This window comes from Eleginops maclovinus, chromosome 2 (assembly GCF_036324505.1).
Source record: "Eleginops maclovinus isolate JMC-PN-2008 ecotype Puerto Natales chromosome 2, JC_Emac_rtc_rv5, whole genome shotgun sequence".
Lineage (NCBI taxonomy): Eukaryota > Metazoa > Chordata > Actinopteri > Perciformes > Eleginopidae > Eleginops > Eleginops maclovinus.
The window spans coordinates 23,718,068-23,745,288 of NC_086350.1; the positions used below are offsets into that span (position 1 = coordinate 23,718,068).

The 27,221-nt window shown below is 37.5% G+C and overlaps 1 protein-coding gene across 4 annotated transcripts; it reads right to left on the bottom strand.

Annotated features, from left to right (window-relative positions):
- Nucleotides 1-4,360: 4,360 nt before the first annotated feature.
- On the bottom strand, nt 4,361-26,438 carry wt1a (WT1 transcription factor a). Of its 4 annotated transcripts, none has more exons than XM_063874471.1 (9): nt 25,551-26,438; nt 22,261-22,383; nt 20,831-20,902; nt 20,216-20,318; nt 11,893-11,992; nt 9,003-9,147; nt 7,783-7,872; nt 7,061-7,144; nt 4,361-6,725 (listed from the first exon to the last, which is right to left on the bottom strand). In XM_063874471.1, exons 1-9 carry the CDS (start codon nt 26,020-26,022, stop codon nt 6,604-6,606), a joined length of 1,311 nt encoding a protein of 436 aa, XP_063730541.1. In that variant the 5' UTR covers nt 26,023-26,438; the 3' UTR covers nt 4,361-6,603. The 4 variants fall into 4 exon arrangements, with proteins under 4 accessions (XP_063730541.1, XP_063730534.1, XP_063730561.1 ...); XM_063874464.1 differs by having other exon boundaries at nt 7,052-7,144; XM_063874491.1 differs by lacking the exon at nt 20,831-20,902.
- Nucleotides 26,439-27,221: the final 783 nt, after the last annotated feature.

The following is a 27,221-nucleotide window of genomic DNA, read 5'->3' on the forward strand; positions in this document are numbered from 1 at the left end:
CACACTGTTAGAAGCCATCACAACACAAAAAGAACTGGAAAAATAACAGCTGGCGTGTAGACGTATTGATCATCTAATTTGAAGATGTCTTGAAAGTGTGCCCTGACCTCTTTGACCCCTGCAATGCATCACCGAGCAAAAGCCTCCTTTCCCTGTGCTTGCTTTCTTCTGTCAGAGCAGATTTAAAATATGATCGCACAGCCAGTTTAAACACAATGGGGCCCCTTTGTAATGTGTTTATGGTTTGGATAGAATTCTATTTCAATTATTTCTATAACGGTGTCATTTGAGTTTTTACAATGAGTAACTGCAATGTAAATGCCTAAAATGAGTGAATTTCTTTAAAATACCACAAAAGCATCCAGAAAATGTTGATTTGTTGCACACTGATGAGCAACTCTGATATAGTTCTACAAGGACTAAACTGCATATTATACTTTTTCATTATTTTAATAAGGCAACATTTTTCTTAACACCTTGCCTCTTAGGGCCTATAAATTAATATATTTTTTCAAACTTAAAGACCGGATATAGTATATGTAATTTATGGAACTTAGTTAATATAATAATAATAATAATAATAATAATAATAATAATAATAATAATAATAATAATAATAATAATAATAATAATAATAATAATAATAATAATAATGCATTTTATTTTTAAAGTCTTCTTTCAAGGCTCTCAAGGTCGTTATCTACTACCATTACTTATAATTATATATTTGCCTCCATATATTTCATATTTATCGGCATGACAGTACTATTCATTTACATCTCTGAAATGATAATTACTATTATTATTTTAAAAAACAACATATAAGTCCAATAAAACACAGGTATACTGAAGTAATGCATGAGTGTGTGATGGTGCATGTGTATTGTTGCTAATCAGTCTGGTTCAAGCATTTAAAGCTGACACTGGGACACTTCTTAATCATTTTTTAAAAGTTATTTTTTGGGGGAGTTTTTACCTTTAATCGGATAGGACAGTGGAGAGTGACAGGAAAGTGGGAGGGATAGGATCCGGAAAAGAACACGGGTCGGGAATTGAACCCGGGGTCGCCGGCGTATGGTGCAGGTGCCCCAGCCAGTTGCACCACGGCCGGGGCCTTTCTAATTCATTCTTAAAGATGTTTTGCTAGTTTGTTTACCTGGTCGAAGGGAATCCTGTCTCCTTCAAAATAATATTCCCATTACGTAGCTCAATTTCTCCAATTTATTCTGGCCATGTCAAACAAACATGTTTACTTTCAGCTTTGAGTTTTTCATAGACGCACATTTAATCCCTTCTTTAATATTTAGGAGACAGGCTGAATAAAATCTCAGATCCATTTCTCAGAGTTGGCTTGTTGTACTCTTGGCTCTACAGGAAAGGATAACCACGTCGGAAGTGATTTGTCCATCACCCTTTAACTCCTTTTATGTGCCACTGCCAGAAACTGTCAACATTTTTGGTCTGGGGAAACACTGCCTTCTATCTGTTTTGTGCCATGAAGCAATAAAACATATTTTCCTCCAAAGTTTACCCAGGGCACAAAATGAAAAACAGAGAAGCTGCAGGTAACGGCTGCCAATCGCCTCTCTATACTAGTAAATAATATGGAAATCATAGGGCAAATACCCACAAGTACTCATCACTTTTCAATATAAATGTCTCCTGCTGTGGCTTTGCTATACTCATGCCAGAATGTATCCTCTTGGAGTAACTCGAATATTTGACAGTAAGTGAAGGAATGCAGCCTCTTGAGAAATAAACTGCACTGAGCACTTCCAGTGTGTGTGTGTGTGTGTGTGTGAGTGTGTGTGTGTGTGTGTGTGTGTGTGTGTGTGTGTGTGTGTGTGTGTGTGTGTGTGTGTGTGTGCGCGTGTGTGTGTGTGTGTGTGTGCGTGCGTGCGTGCGTGCGTGTATGTGTTCAGCTTAGGGGAATGGGTTGTGCTGAGCCGTACCAGGATCTAAACATCCACAGTATCATCTCCACAGAAAAACATGACCGCAGAGGATGTCTCTTTTTTTTTCTTTCTGTCTTTTACTCTTTCCCCCAGTTTCTTTTCATCCCTCCTACTCTGATGCTGTTTTTCTTCCAAAATGTTTATCAGTTTATTTGTATTTATTTAGCTCTTTCTTCCCTTTTTAAACTTTCTTCTGTGAAAATTATGACTTCTTTTGAATTATACTCCGATCTCAAGTGGAGTTAGGAAGGAAGGAAACATAATGAAGTGAGGGAGACATCATATTCTTCACTCTGTGGGTTGAATAAAGGTATTCTGATTATTGAGGGCACTGCCAACGGCTGGGGGCAAAACTTCACATTATTGTAAATGGACTGCAGGGGCTATGGATTGAACCAGCAGCCTTTTGATTGGTGGACAACAGTTTGATCTCGGGAGCCACAGACGGGGGCCTCTAGGGAGCAGAGGAACTCCTTATTCGCCTGAGTCATGGCAAAAAGTTAGCATTAGCTGCCTACTTAGATATCATGTACAATGAGCAAAAGGATTAAGACCATTACCATTACAGTTTTCCATCAACTGACAAATCAAAATTATAATTTCACTAGTCTTTTAGTTTTCGTTCAGTTGAATTAACTATTTGTTTAAGATATAGATGAACCTTTGGCCAAATTAATTATGAACTGGGAGTCTGTGGGGGAATGTCTTGAAAAGAAAGATCCAAGATCACAGCAGAAAATACCTGCTATCAGCATTGGTGGCTTGAAAGACCACATAACAAAGATCTTCAAGTTTGTAATTTAAAAGCGTTTAAGCTGCAAAATACTCCTAAAATGTCACTATAAGTAACAGTTTAGCGTACAATGGTTTGGTTACCAACTTTATTCAGAGTCACTAAAAGCAACCCCTTTTAGCAAACAGGCTACATAATTAGCATGCTAGCTTTACTGCTGTTTCTAAAACATGAAGTTGAGCTAGTTGCTAGCAGGTTGAAATAACAAAGATGCAAATCCTATTTAAGGAACACTTAAACTTTTTTTTGCTGTACTTGGCTACCTCAACATCAGTTTTTCTATCCTCAGTATTTTTCAAGAGGCCTAATCCATGTTTTCTATATCTGCTCTAAGTAGAACATTTAGATACAGCGTGTAATGCGACTTCTGAAAGTGGACAAAACCACAGTTACACTGACCAGCTCTCTCTCTTCAAAGACCTTCAGCGGCATGAGGCTGGGACAGAGATGAAACACACACACACACACACACACACACACACACACACACACACACACACACACACACACACACACACACACACACACACACACACACACACACACACACACACACACACACACACACACACACACACACACACACACAAAACGAGAGATGAGAGATATAGGCTTTGTCCGACAGCTGAGATATAGCACCAGAGCCCTTGGGAGTTTCAGGGGATTTCCACTGAGGGAATCGGACACGTTGTCTGATTTACACTAACACTTTGGCTAAACTTACGATAAAAGTTCACAAAAGAAACATTGCTGTATCTTTCTTTATCCATCTGTACCTCCATCTGTCTCTGTCTGCTTTCGGCTCTTGCTGCTTTCTCCCTCCATAAAAACTAACTGTTGGTTGAGAACATTTTGAGTTATTGTTTTCATGCATGTGAGTATTGTTAACTGCCATCTTACTGAAGACATTTCCTCCCTAAAATGTATTCTCATAAACTATTGTGAAGCTGAAGGTTGAGAGGGTGAAACATTTTTAAAGCAGAAGCTAACGGTGGAAAAGGAATTAAAAGTAACAGCATGAGAGAGAAAGCACATTCATTTTCATCTGCCTTCACTGCCCCTTTTTTTTGAGGAGAGCCAAAGAATGCAATGAGGAATCTGGTGAGAGATAAAGAGAGGAAAGTGGATGGTACTGTGTGTGTGTGTGTGTGTGTGTGTGTGTGTGTGTGTGTGTATGTGTGTGTGTGTGTGTGTGTCTGTGTCTGTGTGTGTGTGTGTGTGTGTGTGCTGACTGTGCAACTGTTTATATCAATGAATGTGTGAGTTTTGTTGTCCTCTCTTGACGCTCATAAACCTGTTCAAATATATATTTCTAAAATTCAGTTTTTTAATAGAAAAGTGTCATTTTAGTCAAACAGGGCAGGATATCCTTCAGGAAAAAAGAAAACGATTCTCATGTGTGTTATGGTACTAAACCTTGGTCAAGGTCAACTGATTTATAGGTTTAGTCTTTGAGCATATTCCTTTTTTTGTGGCAAATTCCACAAAAAAAAAGATTTCTCATAAGGACGGAATTTCAATATATTTAGGCGAAAAATTATTAATGTAAAAAAATGTAGTGTGTGGTGAAAATGGAGAAGTAAATGAAACCATAAAGAAACATTCAAATATATAAATAAAGAGCACACAGGCAAGCTATATTAAAAGAGTCACAATACATTTAAACAGACAGAAACAGTTGTTTTCACACATTTGAGTACAAAATGCATCACTGACATTTGTTTTTTAAGACTCAAATACACATGAAAGAAAGAGAAATTAAGTATGAACACTTCCTGAATCCATCCAAAGAAAAGTGTCAAATATATCAGTTAAGGTACATATTTTTTCCCCCATGGAAAGAGTTCAGTTCCCATGGTGTAGAAGTATTATTTACATCTTGACCAGACTGTCCCGGCCACAGAGCCAGTGTGACCAAACAGACATATGTTAGAAGTCCAGCAATATTTACACACCACAGAGACGATTGCAAGAGCTTGAAAAAAGAGAAATCCAATTATTCTAAAAGAAAAAGCTTTTTAAATACAGCCTCAAGGCATATATGTGTTTGCAATGCGTATTTTATGCTAACCAGACACCTAAAGCTTACATTGCAAACATTGCTCAGGGTGCAAATTATTCACTTATCTTTATTTCATAAAATCAAACCCAGCATTATCTTTTATGATATAAAAACTATAATAGGAGGAAAAAAACACCTCACTACTTGAAAAGAAACATCTCTACTTTATTCCAGTGAAAGCAATTTTGTCCACATGAAGATAATAAATAAACCTTCCCAAATTAACATGATAAATATTTACAGTTTAAAGATGCTAAGCTACAGGGGCGTATATGTAGCTGACCTTTGACCTCACTGTACACATGGTGGTAGACGTTGCCAAGAAATAACTATTGAGAGTGAGAATAACATTACAGATTAGTTTGAAACATTTCTGTTTGAGATTAAATAGTCTTGAAGTGCAAATATACCAAAACTTGGAAATGGAAGGCCATGTTTTGCCTGTGGATTAAAACAGAAAACCAAAAAATGATGCTCTTTTCAGATTTACTGACTCACTTTATGATGCTATAATTTAGAATGAGGCAGTATTTCTTATAGGATAAGTGAAGGGATATTCTGGATTTTAAAAGACCAAAACCAAAAATGATTTAATCCTATTACGACACCTTATGCTCATTTTCAAGTTTCATATCCGTGTTTTGTGTCTCTACTGTGACATGTCTCCATGCTTTAATGTTCAAAAAGCTCTTTATTTTTCTCATACTGCCTGTGCTGCAGCAAATCTTATCACCATCTGTCTGAAACCAGAGCCCAGTCTGCTCTGATTGGTCAGTCACTTGGAGAGGTGTCGAATATATCCCGGTCCTTAGCCTATCAAGTACAATGAGTTGAAGTGGAAGTGTTACATAGTGATGTGACTTTGTTGGGGGGTGGTGGTTTGACTACTCCGGAGGGAACTTTCCGACCAATAACATGCACAAAAACATATACACACTACAGTAAAGGGAAAACCACAAAAAGCATAATAGGGCCTCTTTAATGACAAGCATTGACAATGTCAAAGACCTAAACTGTTGTTCTGAAATATTCAGAACAACGAAACATATTCCACAATGAACATGAGCATAGACATGTCATTTATTTTAAGTTTATATGCAGCGGAATTGAGTCCCAATGCTATAATTACATCTGTTTGAGTAAGATTCAAGATTAGCGTTTTTAAATATAAATATATATTACATAAAGGTATTTTTTAACCCATTTTGTAGATTTACATCTTCAGTAGGAACAAATTCAGCTAAAACGGCGCTGTTGAAAAAAAAAAAAAGCAGCTGAGCTTGTTAAGTTTGAAGGTTTATCAGATACCAAAACAATGCAACTTGAATACTATGAGAAACAATCTTACAACTGATTTCACCTTGGCTTTGACAACCCACTCTATCAACAAAGTGGTGCCAAGGTGGTAATTGATTAATGTCACACGACCTAAAGTATTGCTGGTTTTGGTCTTTTAATGGGATTTGTCGGCTATAATAAAGATATGGAATATTTTCAGCTTTATCCTTTGAATTCTAAGCTCTGTATCGATTTAGGTTTCATAGCCAGATTTTTTATATGTTAAGACTTTCCTATCAGAGTTTAGACTGTGGTATTTAGTTCCACAAGTCATAATGATGTAAAACTAGGAACTTTTTTAAGAGACCCATTAGAACTCCTCTGGTTCCCCCTCAGTGGGCTAGTTTCTCGGGTGCAAATGGGGTCGCCCGGTTTGGATTAACCATGGAAAGAAAATATAAGCAGATGTAACCCACATGTTTATGTTTAAAATGCGTTTAGGGCTGATGGTGGCCTCAGATGGCCAGCTGGAGCTTGGTGAGGTTCCTCTGATGCATGTTGTGGTGTCGCACCAACTCATCGCTCCGGGCAAACTTCTTCTGACAGTTGGGCCAACGACAGTTAAACGGCTTCTCGCCTGAAGATGGACAGGATGGAGGAGACAGAAGATGAAGTGGAGCGGAGGGTAAACAACGAGAAAAGGAGGAAGTAGTGTATGGAGAAAGGCCATGAAATAAAGGGAAAAAGGGAAATGAGAGAAATATTAGAATAATATGCTGATTATAACCTAAAGGGACGATAAAATGGACTATATACGTATAACACTCTATATCACTACACTACTCAATTAAGAATAAACACCAATCCAACAGAATGTGTTAAAATTAATTTACTTGTTATGTTTTGCAACTGTATAAACATCGAATGAATGAGTAAGAAATGGAAAAATAAAAGTTTACGCACTTGTTTTACCTGTATGAGTCCGGGTGTGTGTCTTAAGGTGGTCAGACCGAGAGAACTTTCTCTGACACGTCTCGCATTGGAACGGTTTAACTCCTAAACACATGTACAGTATGCATGCGCGCGCACACAAACACACACACACACACACACACACACACACACACACACACACACGCAAACAGAAGACACATTTCCAACGTCACACACGCACACATACAGTACACAAAAATGTATACACACAAATACACCAACAATCACACACACACAGTACCCAAACATGTTCACACAAACACACACGAAAACACACAAACACACACGAAAACACACACACACGAAAACACACGCACACACAGACACACACACACACACACACACACACACACACACACACACACACACACACACACACACACACACACACACACACACACACACACACACACACACACACACACACACACACACACACACAGGGAGATAGAAGAATACAGTAGAGCAGAGGTTTGCAAGAAGCCATTCCAAAGTTTTCCAGCCTATAGCAACTTCATCTGAGAGAGTTCAGTGTGTAGAGCAACACTGTACATAAAATGCAAAGTATGCATTTCAAGAGACTTCATTGTCTACAAAAATAAAAAATGGCCATCATGCAAACAGAGAGGAGAGCAAGTGGAGAGAGCATATACTAAGAAGTGAAAGGGAAACAATGAGAGATTGTGTGAAAATGATCGAACCTGTGTGTCTCCTCTGGTGTCTCTTCAGCTGGTCGGAGCGAGAAAATCTCCGTCCACAGTCTGTGAAGTCACACGGGTAGGGCTTCTCCCCTGGACATACACGAAATACAGAGAAGATTCCATACATTGCAATTTTAAAATGATCTGATCACTTTGACATCCCAGATAACACATACACTACCATAGGGAAGTTAGGTCTTGATAATAACACTGTTCTTATTGTGGCTGGTAACGGATAAAAGCAATAGATTGGTGCAGTACTGACATGTTTTTGTAGGCTGAACCGGACGCTAGCTTGGTAAGGGCTCCCTCAACAAACAGCAATGGTATTTTTACATTGGATTTTGGAATACTACAGCATATTGAATTACAGGATAATCTCCACATATTTACACCACTTTTTGTTGTAATTGTTGTACTGTAACTGCAATCACCAGAAGTAAAAAGCTAACATTAGGCTATAAAACTATCATCTTAGATTGTTTGTATCGCACCACCAGACACCAAATCAAATTCCTTGTATACAAACATACCTGGTTATAATCTTGACTCTGATTCTTCTGATTCTAAAGGAACTACATCACAGTCGCATGACTTCACGTCAACACCGCTAAGCTAAAGAGAGCTAATGTTTAGCATGATGGCGTTTAGTAGTCTCATTTAAGACTCATTCCTGCACCACTGCATACTTGTGTAATATATAATAATTTGTATATATTGTATCACAACTGACAAGAGACGATAACAGTTAAATTGTGGTTACATATGTAAATCAAGTTGATAACAGTGTAATGTTGCACGAATTTAACGCTGTATTAAGTATTTGTTAATTATAAGTAAATTATAGCATTAATTATTATTAAACGATTTACTTAAATATACAATAATACACTTAAATAGAAACCCACAGCTAATTACTGATGGTTTTATAAAATGTTACCCTGGTTTTATGTAAATTGAATATCTTTCATTTTGGGCACATCTACAGAGTTGTGTTTTTCTCACTGAGGAATAACTTTAAAATCACAAAGTAACACCAAAGCTACACTGGCTTTTCATATGACAGTTAAATAAACAAAGCCTACAACCCAGCAAGTATTTTCTGGAAAAAGCAGATCAGGAAATTGGGGCCATTGGAGACACCACTTTAACTGTTTTCCACAACAGAAAAACTTGACAGTAGTTAAATAGTAAATATTCTACATTTCTTCTGCTTTCACCTGTGTGTTTGCGACTGTGCATCTGCAGGTGAGACAGCTTGAAGTATCGTTTGTTGCATCCTGGGTAGGCACACATGAAGGGACGCTTCTCACTGCTCTCTGACCGCACGATGGCTGGAGCAATGCTGGGCACCCGCCGCACATCCTGCACACACACACACACACACACACACACACACACACACACACACACACACACACACACACACACACACACACACACACACACACACACACACACACACACACACACACACACACACACAATTGTAATTTAAACTACTCAAGGTGAAATGAACAAAAACTCTGCCTGAACGTCAATAATTGACCCAGTAGAATGTAATTTAGAAAACAGACAATTAAGTCTGTCCTGTGTGTAAATAAGAGCATGTGATGTGTCTGGCTCATGGGGATCATTATAGTAAAGTGCTCATGTATTCATTAGGTGGGAATTAGCAGTAAAATGACCTGAGTCTGACTGCAGCCCAGAGGGAGCTGTTAGTCACGCCTTTTAAACCGAGCGACCCATCACAGCCTGCTGCTGGCACACACTGCTGCTGAACAATAACAGAAATAACACATTGTCTTCTTTTGTCCTTTAGAGGACAACATGTTTTTTGTTTTTATTTTATTTTACTTTCCTCCAAATGAGTTGTCATTGAGGTAAAATAATAAATTATTAATTTACTAAAAATGTTTCTTCTTTAGTAGTCCAATAAAAACGATAATTCGAATAATAAAAAGCATAGTGATAGTTGTTTGGAGGAAAATATGGATTAAAAAAAAACGTGATAACATGTAAACAAAAAACAAAAAACTAGCTGTCAGAAATAGAATAAATATGAGTGATACAAAGCCCTGTTTTTTGTTGTTGTTTTTTTTTTTAAAGCTGTGGATGTAATTTAGGTAAGGTTTTATCTGCACCATAAATATGATGTTTCTTTCAAACAACCCTCTCACTAATTATCAACTCGGCACGTGACAATTCATCTCTCTCTATTCGTTTGCTAAAGCGTTACATTGAAACATATCCGGGCTAACCCTGAATCAAAGAACAAGCTAACACTGTTAGCACTGGCTTTTCACTTTGATGCAGAGGAATAATTAACATTCATGGCCCTGTGCAGCTGGTTAAGTGGTGAAGAAGTTAGCATGTGTAGTCAGGTAAATCACAATGAAAGCAGAAGTTTTCTGTGTCTGTGTGTTTATTTAGAACAGCAGCCTCTAAGCTAACAGGTGCTAACAGGCTACATTTCCTAGCAGTTGAGCTCTAAAAATCGAAAGGAAATGAAACTGTTATCATAACTAAAAGCATTTGAAACATATTCTAAAATGCCATATACAGTTATACTTGTGTTTTACACAATTTATTGATTGTATTTTCTATTTCATATTTATTTATTTGTGTATTATTGGAGCTTCATATTAAAGTAACTGACAACTAATCCAGCATCTCTTAACATCAGCATGATACAATTAGCTCTTATTCAGTCATAAAACTATGTTAATAATTCCATGGCTGATACCTGTTTTCCATTTGACAGTGATTGAGAAACAAGTGAATCCCTGCAATACACATTAATAGAAAAACATAACTTTCTAACTAAATCTTTTATCTCATTACCAACTCTTAAACTACTTTAAATGCATAATAGTGAGGATTGTTTATTCTTTTGCACGGAGACAGATCCTGTATACCTCTATTGTGTGAATGTGTATTACAATTTTTTTTTTTAAAGGAGGAAAGAAAGAAAAGGAGCTGGGTGAATGATGAAACAGGGCCCTAAAGGAAAGAAAGAAAGATCTCAGAAAGTCCTGCTGTGGACAGAGCAGGTCTGGAGAATCTCTGCTCCCTGCAGCTGCTGACAGACAATAATTAAGATCTAATGATTTATTAACATGCTGATCCTTGTGTGGAAACTGTATCTTTACCCAGTCTACCTCCATGTGTGTCTGTTTCTCTACTGCTAATGGATTTGTGGAAAAAGATTCCTCTTGGCCTCTGGAGCTGACTTACAAAAAAAAAAAAAAACCTGCATGTGTGTATGCAACGTGTTTGTGTGTGTGCAGGTATTTGTAAATCTCTGCTAAATATCAGTATTTCCTCTTCACATGGCCTGGTCATTGCATCAAGCTCTCCACCACTCATCTCCATCTTCCAAAAACATTTTCTTTTTTCTGTCATCGATTAATTTTTCTTCAAGTCTTTATTAGGTATCTCTACAAGGGAACCTTTGCAAAACAATCTATGAATAAAAAGTAAACACTTAACCTGTGCATGGTCCTTGTGGCCTTACAGTATAATGACCTTTCGATATTTAAGACCATAGGTGGAATTTAGATGCTTTACTTGAGTAAAAGTAGCAATACATTATTGTCAAAATACTTCATTACAAGTAAAAGTCCTGCATTTCAAATCGTACTTAAGCAAACGTGCAATATTATCAGCTAAATGTACTCAAGGTACATAAAATAAAAGTAATCATAGTGTGTATGTAATTGTATTTATATATGTGACACTTCTAGATAATATTTTGCATCAAGTAGCATTTTACTGTTGCAGACAAACAAAGTTCTGTTGGTCTTTTTGATAAATATTTAAATAATCTGCCTCTTGTGTGACTTTAAGGGTTAGTCCACTAGTAGAATGTTAAAAGTTAAAACCAGTTCAGGTTCACCAAATTAACTGCAGTGGAGTAACATTACATGTTTTCCCTTTTAAATGTAGTGGAGTAGAAGAATAAAGCAGCATTGAATGGAAATACTCCATAAGTAAAGTGGCTCCAAATTGTTCTTATTTACAGTACTTGAGTAAATGTACTTGGTTACTTCCCAACTCTGTAAAAAAAAAAAAAAAAGGCAACACGTAGAAGTGATGTATGAGTCCTACCTGTAAGCCCCTGAACACTCCATGTGTGTGTATGCGGTACTGTGTGCTGCAGCTGTACAACATGGGGGTGTTGGGTTCACTGTCATAGCCCGCTGCATGGCTGCAAGAAAGTGAAATATGAACAAAATAAAGTTAAACAACGGTTAATTAAGTGAGAAAATTGACGCTTTTAAATCTCTTACACTGTTTTGCAGCAGAACTAGCAGGTTATGAGACATAACATAAGTATAACAAAATGCAACAACATGATTCAATGCCATTAATCCATACACTGCAACTGACAGACATATTAATTGCTGTTTTACTGCATTGTGAAGGTATCATTATTCAAACACATTCACCTTGTCACTCAGCCAATAATGCAAAACACAGACCAATCATTAGCAGTTAGGGAAAACCAGCTGAAGCATGTGTGTGTGTGTGTGTGTGTGTGTGTGTGTGTGTGTGTGTGTGTGTGTGTGTGTGTGTGTGTGTGTGTGTGTGTGTGTGTGTGTGTGTGTGTGTGTGTGTGTGTGTGTGTGTGTTTTGCATTAAACAATTGGTCCAAGAGGTTAAACTCTGACCTTCGGCACAAGAAAAAAAGAGTAAAATAGAAGATCAGCTGGCACAGGAGGATGTGTTTACATTTAAACTGATATGGAAGAATGATGATTGCAGATGCCTGGTCATCTCTTGAAAGTGCTTCACTGCAGTGCTGTGCGGTATTTGCTCCAGTTTTTGTTAATACTTCTAACAGTGGAGAAATATGGTTTTCAAGAGTACTTTAATAACTTTGCCTTAAAGTTTTTATCGTGGTTTTCTTTTCTTTTGTTTAACTGTCCTTTATATTACTTTTGACATACAACAGTACTAGCTATTACACTAAACTGCACTTTAAAAAAAAATTAAGCAAATGTTAACACGCTAAACTAAGTTGGTGAACATATTAAACCCAATAAAAATGAAACAAGTTAGAATTCAAGATTCAAGATTCAAGAAGCTTTATTTATCCCGAGGGAAATTGAGGTGCAACAGTTCAATACAAAGAAGGAAGGAGAAATATACACTCAATATAACTAAACTACTAAATATACACTAAATATACATCAAATATTACTAAATATAAACTAAAATAACTAAGTATAAACTAAATGTATCAACAATAAGAGCAGCTTTGCAAATATGAAATAGTGAAATAGTTACAGTAACTACGTAGGTATATACAATATACAACAATACGTATAGTGCAAATGGCAGTACAGTAATAAGATAACTAATAAAACTAAGCTGAATACTAAATACTAAATAAAGTGACATGTGAATAAAGTGACATGTGAAAGTGAAAGTAAAGTGAAATGACAGCATTGCGATGAAATAAAGTGTCACTGAGTCTCCAATGTTCCTCTAACGACCTGAGGTGGATGAGTTAAAGACATGAATGTGTGTGTGATAGAGACATGTATGTGCACATGTGTTCAAGTTAGAAATGTACTTCAAGCTTGTTAGCATGCTAGCATAGCCTTAAGCTGCAGTCACATGAAATGCAGTAAGACAGCTTTGACTAGTAACTGCTGACCTTTCGACACACAACCAGATAATCAGATAACAGCTGTGTTTAGCAGCACAAGCTAGCAGAGGTGGTAACCATAGAAATTAACCTCTTCCTATAGATCAACATCAGCCATGTGTAATGTTTATTTAGTAGTTAACTTTACCATAAAATGTACTGCAAATAAATAGGCCTACATGTCCTACAGTGTGAACTCTTTTTCTAATAACTCTTCCTAATATTTTTTCATAATCAATGAATCATCAAAACAAATATAAAGTCTTAGAATGACTTACTTTTCTGACCAATATCCCAAAGACATTTAATTTATAATGATATCAAACTGAGAAACCCTCCTGTACAAAAGCTGAAGATTGAGGTAGATATTTAGCTACTACAATAACATGTATGTTGTTAAGTGTGGGTTTTATTTACTCTTCTTTTTTTGTTTCTTTATACTCTGTGGAGGCTAGTGAGAAAAGCCACCTTTGACATACGGTATCGGGCAGAACAAAGCCTGCTCTGTGTGACACAGCTGCCAGTGTTGCCTCTCGTATCTTCTTATGATAACACACAGAGAAACAGAAAGCTCTTGTCTAAATATGAAATGTGTTATATTTCAGTCTGTCTAACCAAACGAGGAGGATGGGAGTTTGCATCCTGTGCTGCTGCAGAGGGAATGTGCGGTATACGGCCGGGCGTCATAAGGTGCTCTTTGTTTCCACATACAGGAGGAGAGACAGGGAGACTACGTCAGTGATATGCACGGTGTTAATCAAACTGAACGCTCCTCTACTTATGTTATTCATACATATCTTGGTATTCTAGCTGGGACACCTTAGTCAGGGATCATGGATCTTCTACCTATACATCTTTGGCTCTATCACTATGATTACAGGAATACATTGCCCTCGAAATGATCATTTGTACAAAAGACTAGCCCCGGTTTACCTTGAACTCATGAAGAAAACTTTGTTTCTATTGCATGCGTTGGTGAACGAAGAAACCAAAATGGGAGTAAATTGTTGATCAATTGAATTAAATGGGACCTTTTTCAAAAGCAAAACTATATCAATAGATAATTTGACTAAACTCTCTAACTCATGCAGACTATGCCAAGTTTCATTTATCAAACATGTTCACTACTTTTTTCACGAAAACCTTACTATTCAAAACACCATTACAAAAAAACATTTACTAAAATTCCTCAAGACTTCTCAAATTTCATGCAAAAAATCTAGCGTTTCACATTCAACATAACGCAGGCTGAGTAATAGATAAACAAACGATCATTGTATGGGTGAAGTATTAGCTGAAGGCATTATTGATTAAATAAATGTTTCATAAATGAATGTGAATGTGCCCCAGCACCAATGACAACACCATCACAACAATGCTTCCCTAGAATGTAAACAGGGAATCTAGTATCTCATCTGATAAATAATATTTCATAATGTCTATCTTACCCACAATTTATAGCAGTGTCATATACATTTAGAAAAAGCTTCACAATCCGTATTTTGACGGCTTCAGCAGGTGCAGTGTGGTTCAGTGAAGAGCGTGAACATTGGGAACAGGCCTATCTGCTCTTCCTCTCTAAGCTCAACTCCCCTCCACTTCCTCTTCCTCCTCTCCTGCGCCTCGCACCGTCCCTCTTTATCTCCCTGTGTTACTGACTCCCTCCTCTTTCTCTTCCTCTCCATCCTTACTCCCTCACACCTCCCCTCTGTCCTCTTGCTCCCCAGAGTGAGTACAAAGAGCCACAGAGAACGAAACAGCATCATAGTCTCAGATGACCAAGGCCACTGAAACACTTCTTATCAAAAGTAAATCAGAACACTTTAAAACTCAAATTCTTCTCTCCTGTCACTCAAAAGGAGGTTACATATCATTTAGAGATGCCTTTGGGAGCAATTTCTGGTGTGAAGGGCACTTGGACATGTCAACTGCAGGGGCTGGGGATTGAACCCCTGACCCTCTAATTGATAGAGGCCCATTAAACCTCTGAGTCAATCTAGCCAAAATAATAGTAAAGCCCAAAAATGCTCTGCTACTCCATTTAATGAGCCTCACTAACCACAACATTTGGAACACTTGTTCATAATGCAGCAACACCCACATACACATTCCTTCTCGCTACCACCCCTTTGTGCACATACATGTCTCTATCACACACACATTCATGTGTTAACTATGATGAATGCCTGTTGGCTCGGAGTTGAAGGTATTTGTGAGCCGACACAGATGCTGACCAGCGTTCAGCAGCTTTACAGGTCACCATGACATGAAGTACAGTGCACTACGTGGAATGTTATTAACTCCGTGTGAACAGGAGAGGCTGATACTGCAGTGATAACTTACTAAATGTAGTTGTATAACAATAATAACTAAATTTAGGCCAAATGGTGTTGCCGGGCTGCAGGTCTGTCTGTCAATACATCCAATGTTTTTGTTTACAGGAAAGTATCTCTTGAATGTCAAACAAGATTAGCTAGTATCACTATCCCTAGGCCTAGAGGAACATTTGAACGTTTGTCTTAAGTAGGGTTTACATTTTTGTTTAAGAAAATTATACACTTTTTGTCCCAAGAGAAGAAGCACACAATCTTTGAATAAATCAAAAATGTACTTTTTAATTTATAGCTACAGTCAAAACGTCCACTTTGGTGTATTATTTGGTGATGTTATTGGTCATTAAGGCAAAAGAAGGCTGTTTATGTTGATCAGCATTAGAATTAACATAAAAACTAATTACAGGCAGCTTCAACTTCGCTGTTACTGTAGGCAATCTAAAATGTGGAGATCAATTAAAGTGATCTGTCCTCTGATTCCTCAGGTTAGGTGATTTTTAACAATTTGGTATTGTATAAACAAACTCACAAAAAAAGTAATACAAGTATTTTCCAATCCATTCTTTTTTGCTGAGAGTTTTTCATACTCTGTTGGCATTCAGAGACTGGGGTGCAAGCCTTCTGTAATAGTCAAGCAATAATATGTATAGTAAAAAAGTAAAAGATCACTAAAAGTTATATATCTGCATTTCTACTTCAGCATTTCAAACACAAGGTTGGTTGAATATATAACAATTCCAGTGGACCAACCTCAAAGTTGCATCCACTTAGGAGGACTCAAATATATCTATACTAGAAGCCTATATGCTTAAAATGCTTCCTGTTATTATATCATATTGTGTATTTCGGGGAATCCCATTTCCAGAGATAAGACCTTAGCCTGATGGATGTCCCTTGAATTGACACACTAATATGACAAATTCTAAAAATACTTATAAAGTGTTTTTGTGGTTTCGGGTGAATCAATTAGAGTATAATTCAATACATATACATTTATGTCAAATTTAATTGAAATATTTATGACTAACTGACCCTGCACTGCCAAGAACATTTACTTTAATGCCATTGTTGCTTAGGATTCCTTTTTGTGCTTTGAGTTTTTCATTGTTTTATTTCTTCTTTTTCTTCAAATCACTGTTCTAATGAACAAGCCAGGGCTGTTTAGTAGGATAATGTCCACCAACCAGGTTATATACATGCAACAGAAACATTGTTTTCATATATGCTAAATCACCTCAAGTACCAATTAATAAACACTGTCCAAATGTATTGGACCTGTTGCTGTTATTGCCATTATTCAGCCATTAGAATTACTTTCATTCTAACCCACCTTTTATGTTTACAACCCTCCTATTTAATATAAACTTCGCTAAATGTTTCGAAGCTCATTAAGAATGTGTATCTATTTGTGGCTGTTGCTTTTTGTTTTCTGCAAAAGAAGAATTCTAATGAAAAATACCACACAGGCACGCACGCACAGACACAGACAGTGCCTAAGATAGACACAAAGAAAGCTACATTCCCCCATAACTGCCACCTTTCATTAAACACAGCAGACTCCACAATCATTTTTCAGACCTGCCATGATTAAATACACTGCCACAAACACACACACACGAGTACACACACACAACAGATTTATAGCTCTTCCCCCCTAATGCCACAGCCCCTTTATCACAGCACCTGCCGGCCCGCAGCAGTTTGGCTGGGTAGATGTGGTGCCTGGTACCCTGCTCATTACGCTGCTATTATTCTACAGTACAGCAGGGGCAACCAGCCAGCAGAGCACAGAAGAGATTCCTGCTGAAGTATTGTTGGAATGGAGGCTGAGCAACAGATTTAAAAGTAATGATTCATGACATTTTCAAATAAATAGATGTCAGATTTTCTTGTCTGTTGCTGATGTGATGGAACCCATAACGGATTGAGCCTACATATATCCAACGAAAGCTCTCTGTCCTAAACACCCAACATGTTTTACAGTAGGTTCCCCTGGGAATCCCCCTGATTCACAGGAAGCTTGCAGCAGGAATCATTTGTCTGTTAAAAAAAAGCCTGACCATTTACCATAAGGAGTGATAGTTGCAATGGATGAACCAAAGAGAAGTAACTATGGAAACATAACCACTGAAAATCTAAAGAAAAACATATCAGCGTGTGAGAAATGACTTTGACTTGACTTTTGACTGATACAATAAATAGGTTTAAACCTTTGAAATCAATGCCTTACACCTATAAGATTGTGGTTAATGTAAAATAATTTGCTAAAATTGTCTTAACGATTATGTTAACTTGCGGATGTTAAGCAGGTATGATGTTTACGATGTTATCCTTAACTTCATCTTGAAATGCGAGCACCAGGGATGTGAAGTCATGTGACCATGACGTAGTTTTTTTACTTCTGTTAGTTGTATACCATACCAAACAGTCCCCACTCTTCTGGATTATCCGCTTATTATTTCTTATATGAAACTGTTTCTATCGTACTAACTTTTTCAGTTTAGGATAATGGACATTAGGCAGAGGCTACACAGTATTCCAATTATCTCTGTTGTGCTGTGCGATTTGTAGGCAGAAATCTGTGTGTGTGTGTGTGTGTGTGTGTGTGTGTGTGTGTGTGTGTGTGTGTGTGTGTGTGTGTGTGTGTGTGTGTGTGTGTGTGTGTGTGTGTGTGTGTGTGTGTGTGTGTGTGTTAATAAGACCTCCGTATGTTTTCATTTCATGTTGTTACAGAGGCCAAGCTGACGTCCTGCAGAGTAAATACAGTCCTGGTGGTACCAGGCGGCAAGATTAGACAACTGCCTCTACTCATACAGTCTTCCCAGCAATTTGTGTGTGTGAGTGGGTGTGCTGAGGAGATATCAGTTATGTTTATGACAAAGAATACCCTCAGACTTTCGGGACCGTCTGAAGTATGTCCACATCATCTCTATCTCTTTATCTCTCTCACACACACAGATTTCACATGGGAATCCTTCTGTTCTGCCTTTGTTGGAGAATAGCTTTTTAGTGGCATGGGAAGAATGTTTCATCTGTAAAGCATAATAAAAATGGTTTAATGAGCGTACAGTGTGGAAGCATACCTCCCTAAAATGTTTAGTTGGGTGGAAACTGTTTATGATTTATAAATATTCTGAAGGGCATGATGTAGCAGATGTATTTTCATATTCTCCCTGTAGAGTTGTAGACAAAATTGTTTGCATGGTGGCCATTTCAGGTACATAAACAAGCTGGTTGACCATAAAAAAAGTTATCATAGTTAAATATTTAGCATGTCTCCTCGTCGTTGTTTTCCTACACATTTCTAAAAGGCTGTTAATTCCAAATGGACATGTTTTTTTGTTTTTTTTAAAATGTGCTTTTGGTTCTGGTGTGTGGGAGAAGCAGAGATAGAAGGCTCAGGCAGGGTGTGGAGGTGAGCTGGCTGAAACCAACAGTTTTAATGGGGCAGGAGTAGGAGGACATGTTTGGGGTTATATTCTATGTGAAGAAATATTGTATTTGTGGATTAATATTTGTTTTGTGAGGCAAATGTGTTGCTAATGTATGTTGATGTCGCACGGAATGAGAAGAAATTAAGAGTGAATCAGAAAAAACAGTTCAATTTGAAAATAAATTTGGAGAATGATTCTCTGATACATTAAGTCAAAAAATATATTTGTCTGTCAGAAGAAAACAATTTGTTCAATAAAGTGAAAATAAACTCCTTTATAAGGCACAATTTTCCTGGCCTAGAAAATATCAGTGCACATCACGTCCAAAAATATCATTGCACATTATGTCAGCGAAGTGTTGAAAGAAAAGAGCAAAATAAGGAGGATTGTCCTGCATAGTTCTGTCATTGGCGAGCAGAATATTTTGATTTACTTTCTCTTAGAAAATTTCCTAACCGGTAAATCAACCCACTTTTCTACAGAGCTTCCTGATAATGATAGTTTACTTCCTTCAGTGGCACCGTGACTTTCGTAGGTATCTGCGTATTAAAAAACACGTCTGCCAACAACCAACAACCCAAGTTAGGATTTTGAGATATCCTCTTCTCATGGCGGAGTTTGCAGAAAAATAAAGGAAGTTGATATATGGCAGAGAGACCTGCTGAAGGTGGACTCCCTGTTCAACACTGCATCCTGCTACCTTTCACTTGGGACAAACAACAATGGTTTCTGAAACATGTCCCCTTTTATTTGTTGCTCTTTGTCTATTACAAAAATAGATATTGGCTGTGCATGTTCAAGGAGTGTTTTTGTGTTTTCCTAATCCAATCAGTGAGCTCTACTGTGTCTGAATGATAATTAAAGGTGAGGTTTTTGTATAAGTTCACTCAGGGATATTAGCCTACTTTTTTCAGTGTTGTACAACCTTTAGAAAGGGTGGTCCCCAAAATGGATGTTCTAGTCAGGTACCACCACAATACCATAAAGACAAGAATAGGTGTGTGTTTTACCTGTTGTAGGGGTTCCTTAACAGCAGAGCCTGGCTTCCTGTACAGCTGTCTGAGGGTGTGTGACATCCATATACAGGAGGAGGAACAGGATACTGAGGCTCAGCTGTGGACACACACACACACACACACACACACACACACACACACACACACACACAATCTATATTATGTGGAAATGCATTTGTACTCCAGTATGCACCCATAAATACAGAGATGAAAAGAAACTCCTCAGTGATTCACTCAGAGGAGAAACTTCCTTTTAAACTCTGCCCCTTCTTGCCCTGTTCTGTTTTTCTCCACTTTTCAGGAGTTTTTCTTTACAATTAAAGCCACTGCTCTTTATGTTTCTCTCTTTGAGCTTCCCCTGCTTCAGAGTAAATGGTTCCCTCGACAATTCTCTACATTCCAAAATCCCTCTCAGCTCAGATTCTCCCACTTATCTTTGCCTGAAAAAAACATCAGAATTTACCGCGACTACTTCGTTAAAACAACATATTTCAATATTTACTAAACAACGTGTTGAAGAGGGGATTAAAGGGAAAGGTGGGTGGATGAAAGAGGGTATGAGATGAGGAGAAGAGGGAGTTTGTGAGTCAGGATGTGGCTGATTTATACCTCCGACAGACGAGGTCACTGCCGAGACGTCAGGATAAGGGACAAGACACTCCCTAGGTGAGGGCCATGGAGCTGCCATAGAGACGCAGCTGTGCTTTAATATACACAAACTTACACACATAGTCTACTTTTGCTCATATTGAAAGAAAATCTGATGCATTGTTTTTATATACAGTATAGGAAAGTGACTCCTGAAACATAAGAATTAATAGTCAGGTTATTTTAAAATGTGATCCAGAATGTGCGAGATAATCAGCGGTGAAATGTAACTAGGTACATTTACTCAGGTATTGCACTTACATACATATTTACCATGTAACTTTAGGTAAATATCATACTATTTACACCATTACATTTAGTTAACAATCATACTTAGTTAGTTTTTACATATAAAAAACATATTAAATAATATGATGCACAACTGAACTACCTACCTAACTACCTAGTATTTTACGAAGTAGCAGGAGGATCTAAACGTTAATGTTAAGATAATATTGTGAAAAGAGCATTTCTGTACTTTTACTTTTGATACTTTTAGTCATTTAAGCTGATAATACTTGTCGTATTCATCTAAGGTTACATTTTGAATACTGGAGTTTGACTCGTAACAAAGTCATTTTTTGATGGTAGTATGTTTGGCTTTATGTGCACTTCTTATACACCTTAGAAAAAGTTAGAAGTGGGTACAGTCAGCACTATTTGTAAGACAATTGTTAAAGGTAATGTTTGTTTTCGCCTACATTAATTTCAATTCATATCATTGGGTAGAGGAGGTCATGCAATTTATAATTGGACATATGTGTATACATTTACCTGGATGTGATTTTTCCAATTTGTTTTAAACATTTTTTCATTCTTAGCAAAATAACATAAACTGACATCTTCATAATGCAGTTTGAATTTCAATACAACTAAATGAGGCAGAGGCCTGTAAAACTGTAAATAAATGCGATGCTTTATATTAACAGGCTCCTAGCAACACAATGTTACATTTAATTCCTATTAACTGAAAACCACTATCGAGCTAAAGCTACAACAATCATATGTTTTGGTTTCTATAGGTTTAACTTATCTAACACATCTTAAATATAGTATCCTTTGTGGTTCATGTCCTTTTCTACTGTATATATATGTATATTTACTCGCTGCTTTTTATTGTTTTTATTAAAAAAGAATTACGTTTATACCTTTTTTCCACCTGTGTTTTAATGCCTGGACACACTGCTGCTACTGTAGCTAAATCATTTCCCAATTTGGGATCAATAAAGTATCCATCTATCTAATATAATATTTATTTGTGTAGAAACAATTGTCCAAACTTGAAAGTATAACATTAATTCAATATAAACTTTCCAAGCGTGTTGTAGAGCATCATATTTTTTAACTCTTTGTGTGTCTAAAATAAAATCTCCTAAATCAATCACACTTACCCATAGTGCTCTGCTGTGTTAAAGCGTCTTCATGTTTGAAGGAGTGGTTGGAGAACTGTGAGCTGTGGTGTGTAGGAGTGTGGCCATAATTACTGGCTCCATCGAATGCAACTGAGCTGTAACCTGCGACACAGAAACAAAAAGCAGAGTCACGTTAAATAACGTTGTTAACACATTGTTGTTTACTACTGGAGCAGGCATACACATTTGTACTTTTGTTATTACATTATCAGCCACAAGGACAAGATGCTGATGTTTTTTTTCATTTCTTCCCTGATTTAAGGCTGGTACAGTATTAGCACTATTTACAACCATAACCAATTTAGAAAGATGAATAAAATGGCATTTGTGTCTATAAAAAACTTTAAATTCCTGTTTTATAAAAATGGTATTACTTGCTTAATTTAGCTTTTCAGCTTATAAAAAAGAACGCCTATTAAATAGTTAAGCAACTACAAAATGTTTGGTTTTTATAAGTTTAAAGAGTGATAATAACGTGTTGTGCTTTTCCACAGATACAACAATTTAGAACTAAATTAAACTCCATTCTTCTCAACTGTTATAGGTTATGGAGTAAAATCTTGATTGATTTTATCAAAAAATAATACCTTTGAATAAAGAACATACAAATATTTAATTTGCCAATCATTGAATAAATATCACATTCATGTTGTATATCGAACTTTTCAATTTATTGTATGAATATTTTTACTGCTTTAAGTGTAAAAACAAAGTAATGAATACTCTAAATAGATTCATTTAGTTGAAAAAAGGTGTTCTTAATGTACATACACTCCCACACACACACACACAACACACACACACACACACACACACACACACACACACACACACACACACACACACACACACACACACACTCTCTCTCTCACTCTCGCATACATGCGTCATTAATTAAAAAGCAGCACTTTCACTCACTTTCCTATGTGCTTCATTGGGTGAGAGGTAAGAGAGGGCGAAGAGGGACAAAACCTCATTAAACATCTCCATTTATCTTCCACTCACCCCTGTCTGACTCCTCTCTCAGTGTGTGTGTGTGTGTGTGTGTGTGTGTGTGTGTGTGTGTGTGTGTGTGTGTGTGTGTGTGTGTGTGTGTGTGTGTGTGTTTGTATGTATGTAGTAGGATACTTTTGTTGCCTTGAAGTCCAGCACTGAGGTGACAAGTGATGAGGTCAATTTGTATTAAAGTGGAAAACCCAAGAATTTTGGGGGGGGTTTCTTTTTTTTCCCAAACTGAATATACATTTCGTTCAGATACTTGGAGATTTAATATGTTAAACTGGTGGAAAACCGTTTCTATTTACTGCTGTATTAAAAATGTTGTTAACAAGACTACAGAATAATATTTGTTCAGTCTATTTCCTGCATTATCTTTAAAAACTAGCAGCACTGTTATCATGTTTTGCTACTGTTACAATGCAGTGATGAAAAAATGCAGACCTGTAAAAGCTACTTTAGTGAAACATGTTAAAAAAATGTTTTGTTTTCCAGGTTTTTTTTTTTGCTCTATAAAAGTTTTTTTTGCATCGGCAAATCACCTAACAAGAAATGTCAACGTTTTCTAAATATCAGCATAATAAATGCCCTGATCCGATATAAAAATGAAATCCCTCGGGTTGGGGGGTCACAGTGATAGTCTCTGTGACCCTGCCCTGCTATCAGACCCCCGTCCTGCTGTTAGTGTTTGTCTGTGCTCGTCCAGCCACAGCGGGGGGTTGGGGGGTTGTGGGTAGATAAAACAGGTGAGAGGTCGGCTCAGCTCTTTGATTATAATGTTATTCTTAAATTATCTGCTTGATAAGCATGATATTACTAATTAATCTGGTGGGGAACAACTAACAGATTCCTTATCCGGCATGGAGAAGAGCCCGGGTTAGCTGAGATCGGTAAGATAAACTCACCAGTCAGGATTTTATTATAAAGTATGTATCGTTTTGTTATAGGAATCCCCCATTAAGTTTCCTTTGACTCTGTAGCAAAAAATACCAATACTGTTCAAACAGAAAAGGAAAAGCCTATGACTTTACACTATGGGAAACATTCAATTCAATTAAACTTTATAACCTCTTTCACATTTTATGGAAAACAATTTAAAAAAAAGATTTATTCTACAAAAGAAAAGTCTAAATGTCTAAAACTATTGAATCTGTTCAGTAGTGAATAACAGATTAAGGAACAGGTATTTTGCAATAAATTGTATTTAAACTTTAATTACTGCTGTATACAAATGCAAAACTCTTACATTTAAGGGAAACATGCTCAAATCGATAAAATGACAAATTAGGATTTACTCAGCGATGCACAACAATCGTATATTAATTAGTCTAAAAGTGGACAAATTGCTGCTTGTTCTCTCATTTGTCAAACATCACCTGGCACACATTTTATTAAGATGTTTAAGATTTAAATTAAAAAGTAACAGTTAAACTGAAAAGAGCTATTTAACCAACTTCGGAAATTCCATTATGTATTTTATCACCTGAGTGTTAGTTAGTATTTACAGCAGCTTCAACAGAAGCACAACATGCTTGCTGTAAAGGAGATTCATATAAAGACCTGAGCCTTAATCAGTTTGAGTTGTTTTGGGGGTGGATAATGAACATCAAATATTAATTATATTCAGATTACATCTCCGAATGAAAAAATATTATGAATGTCAAGTGCTAAATATTAATCAATTTAAAAAATACCAACATAATTATTATTGTCTCATAGAGCATCATGGTGAGTCTAAATTTAAGTTTAAGGTCAAAATACATTTATGAATATGATTTGTTAACCGTTGTTTTTAGTTGCCCATTTACTCAAACAGCTTTAGATGCACAGATGTATTTGGATTAAAATTCCAAACTGAATACTGAACTAACAATAATTATTTTTTTTGAATGCTTAAATTTAACCATAATGTTTCATACATCTTGTGCAGGTGTCATACGGACAAACTTAGGCTATATGTGACTGAGGTGTTTTGAAATGGCAGGCTTTAGATTAATAACAGCTGATGATGGATGAGAGAAAGTTAAGCAGAGACACATCCTGCGTTTACATTACATTTCAAGAAAACTGGACTTTGTTATCAAAAGAAGTAGATTTTCAATTAAAGGAGGCGAACTCAAGGAGGCAAATACATGTAATGCAGGTGATACTTGGAAACTTATGACATAACTTTGCTTTAAAGCATCGTGGACAAAAGTGACTCTAAAATGGATGATGATTCTGACACCAAGATAGAAAACACACTCACGTACACACACACACCTGCTCCCTACCTGTCTGGCTGCGGGCTGCCTGCTGGGTGTCCATGCAGTTGGTCAGGTAGGGGGGGTTGCTGAACATCCTGCTAGGGGGCTGGTGGTGGTGGGGGGCCGCCACAGATGGAGGTTGGCTGGGGGGTGCTGGTGCAGGTGGAGGGGCCCCAAACGCCCCGTACCTGCAGGCCCCGGTTCCCGTAAACTGTCCGGAGAAGTGCACGGTGAAGGCGCTGAGGCCACAGTGAGGGTCCGCTTCGTGTAGGTGGGGGTCGCTCGTGGCCCCCCAGCTTGGCTCCTGCTTGATGAAGGAGTGCGGCCCCAGGGAGGAGTGCGGGGCGGCCAAGGAGGAGTATGGGGAGGCTGCGGTGTGGAAGTCCAGGACAGGAGCCCACTGAGGGGCCGTGCTGACGGGAAGTGCTGGGCAGCCGGGGCTGGGGCCCGCCGAGAGGGGGGGCAGCATGGAGGTCAGGTCACGCACGTCTGAACCCATCGTGGTCCAGGGGGCAAAACTAGGACCAAGGTAGGCTATTTTTAAATTTGATCTGCCTCCCTGTTTCTACCGGTCTGCCTCCTCCCTTTGAGTCTGGCTGACTCAAAATCAGCCTCCACCCTCTAAATCCACGAGAGTCTCGGAAATCGTTTTCACACCTCAGGATTCTATTTTAGGTCTGGTTCTGTTTTCGCCCATCAGTGTTTACGACGCCACGCTGGAAGCTCCTTTAGTCCGACAGAAGTTTATGGCGAAGCAGCAAAGTCAAAGAAACTTTTCGAGGAGGAGAGATGAGGAGGATTAAAACTTGATGATTAGTGGTGGTATTCAATGTTTCCTTTAGCAGAAAAAAAGATTGTTGGGCTCAGAGAGATGGAGTCCATTGAAGGAGGAGAGAGCTTCTGCTCAGCACTTTCTCAGTGAATGGAGAAAGAGGACTGGAGGAGTGAGAAGGAGTATCCCTCTTTTCCCTCCACAATCTCAGCCTCTGTGGGTGTGTGTGTGTGTGTGTGTGTGTGTGTGTGTGTGTGTGTGTGTGTGTGTGTGTGTGTGTGTGTGTGTGTGTGTGTGAGTAGGGTAGGAGGTGGAGTCAGAAGGTGATGAAGGACAGGCCCTCTGACTTCATTCACTGTATGCTGAACAGTACACACACACACACACACACACACACACACACACACACACACACAGTACGCGCACCCTCAGACACACACTCAAACATCTGCAGGATATAAATAAAAATTGTGACTTGAGTGACATTTTTTTATATTTGTTTTTGTTTTAAGGTATTTTGGGTTGTATCGAAAAACTCATTATGATTTTTAAAATCTCAGCTAATTAAGAAAAAACATCACATGAATTTCTATGTTGTTTCATATGATTAGAGAGCTATACATCTACTTTGATGATGAGAGGCTGATTTTTTCCCCTCAGTTATTTAAGGAGTCATATGTTTGATAAAGTACTATCACATAAGCAATTTTAACACATTTGTAATCGAAAAAACTCGTATTATTCAAATAATAAAATTCCGACAGATTTTGGACAGAAATAGAGAAATGAGTCCTGGCCCCGCGCAGGAATATTGTTTAAAGTAAGGTAAAACGACATAAAACACGTAATTTAAGAAATGGTTGCGATTTGTAAGGGATACTGAAACCTGCCAGTAAAATTAGTTGGCATTATTTTTATTGGTATTA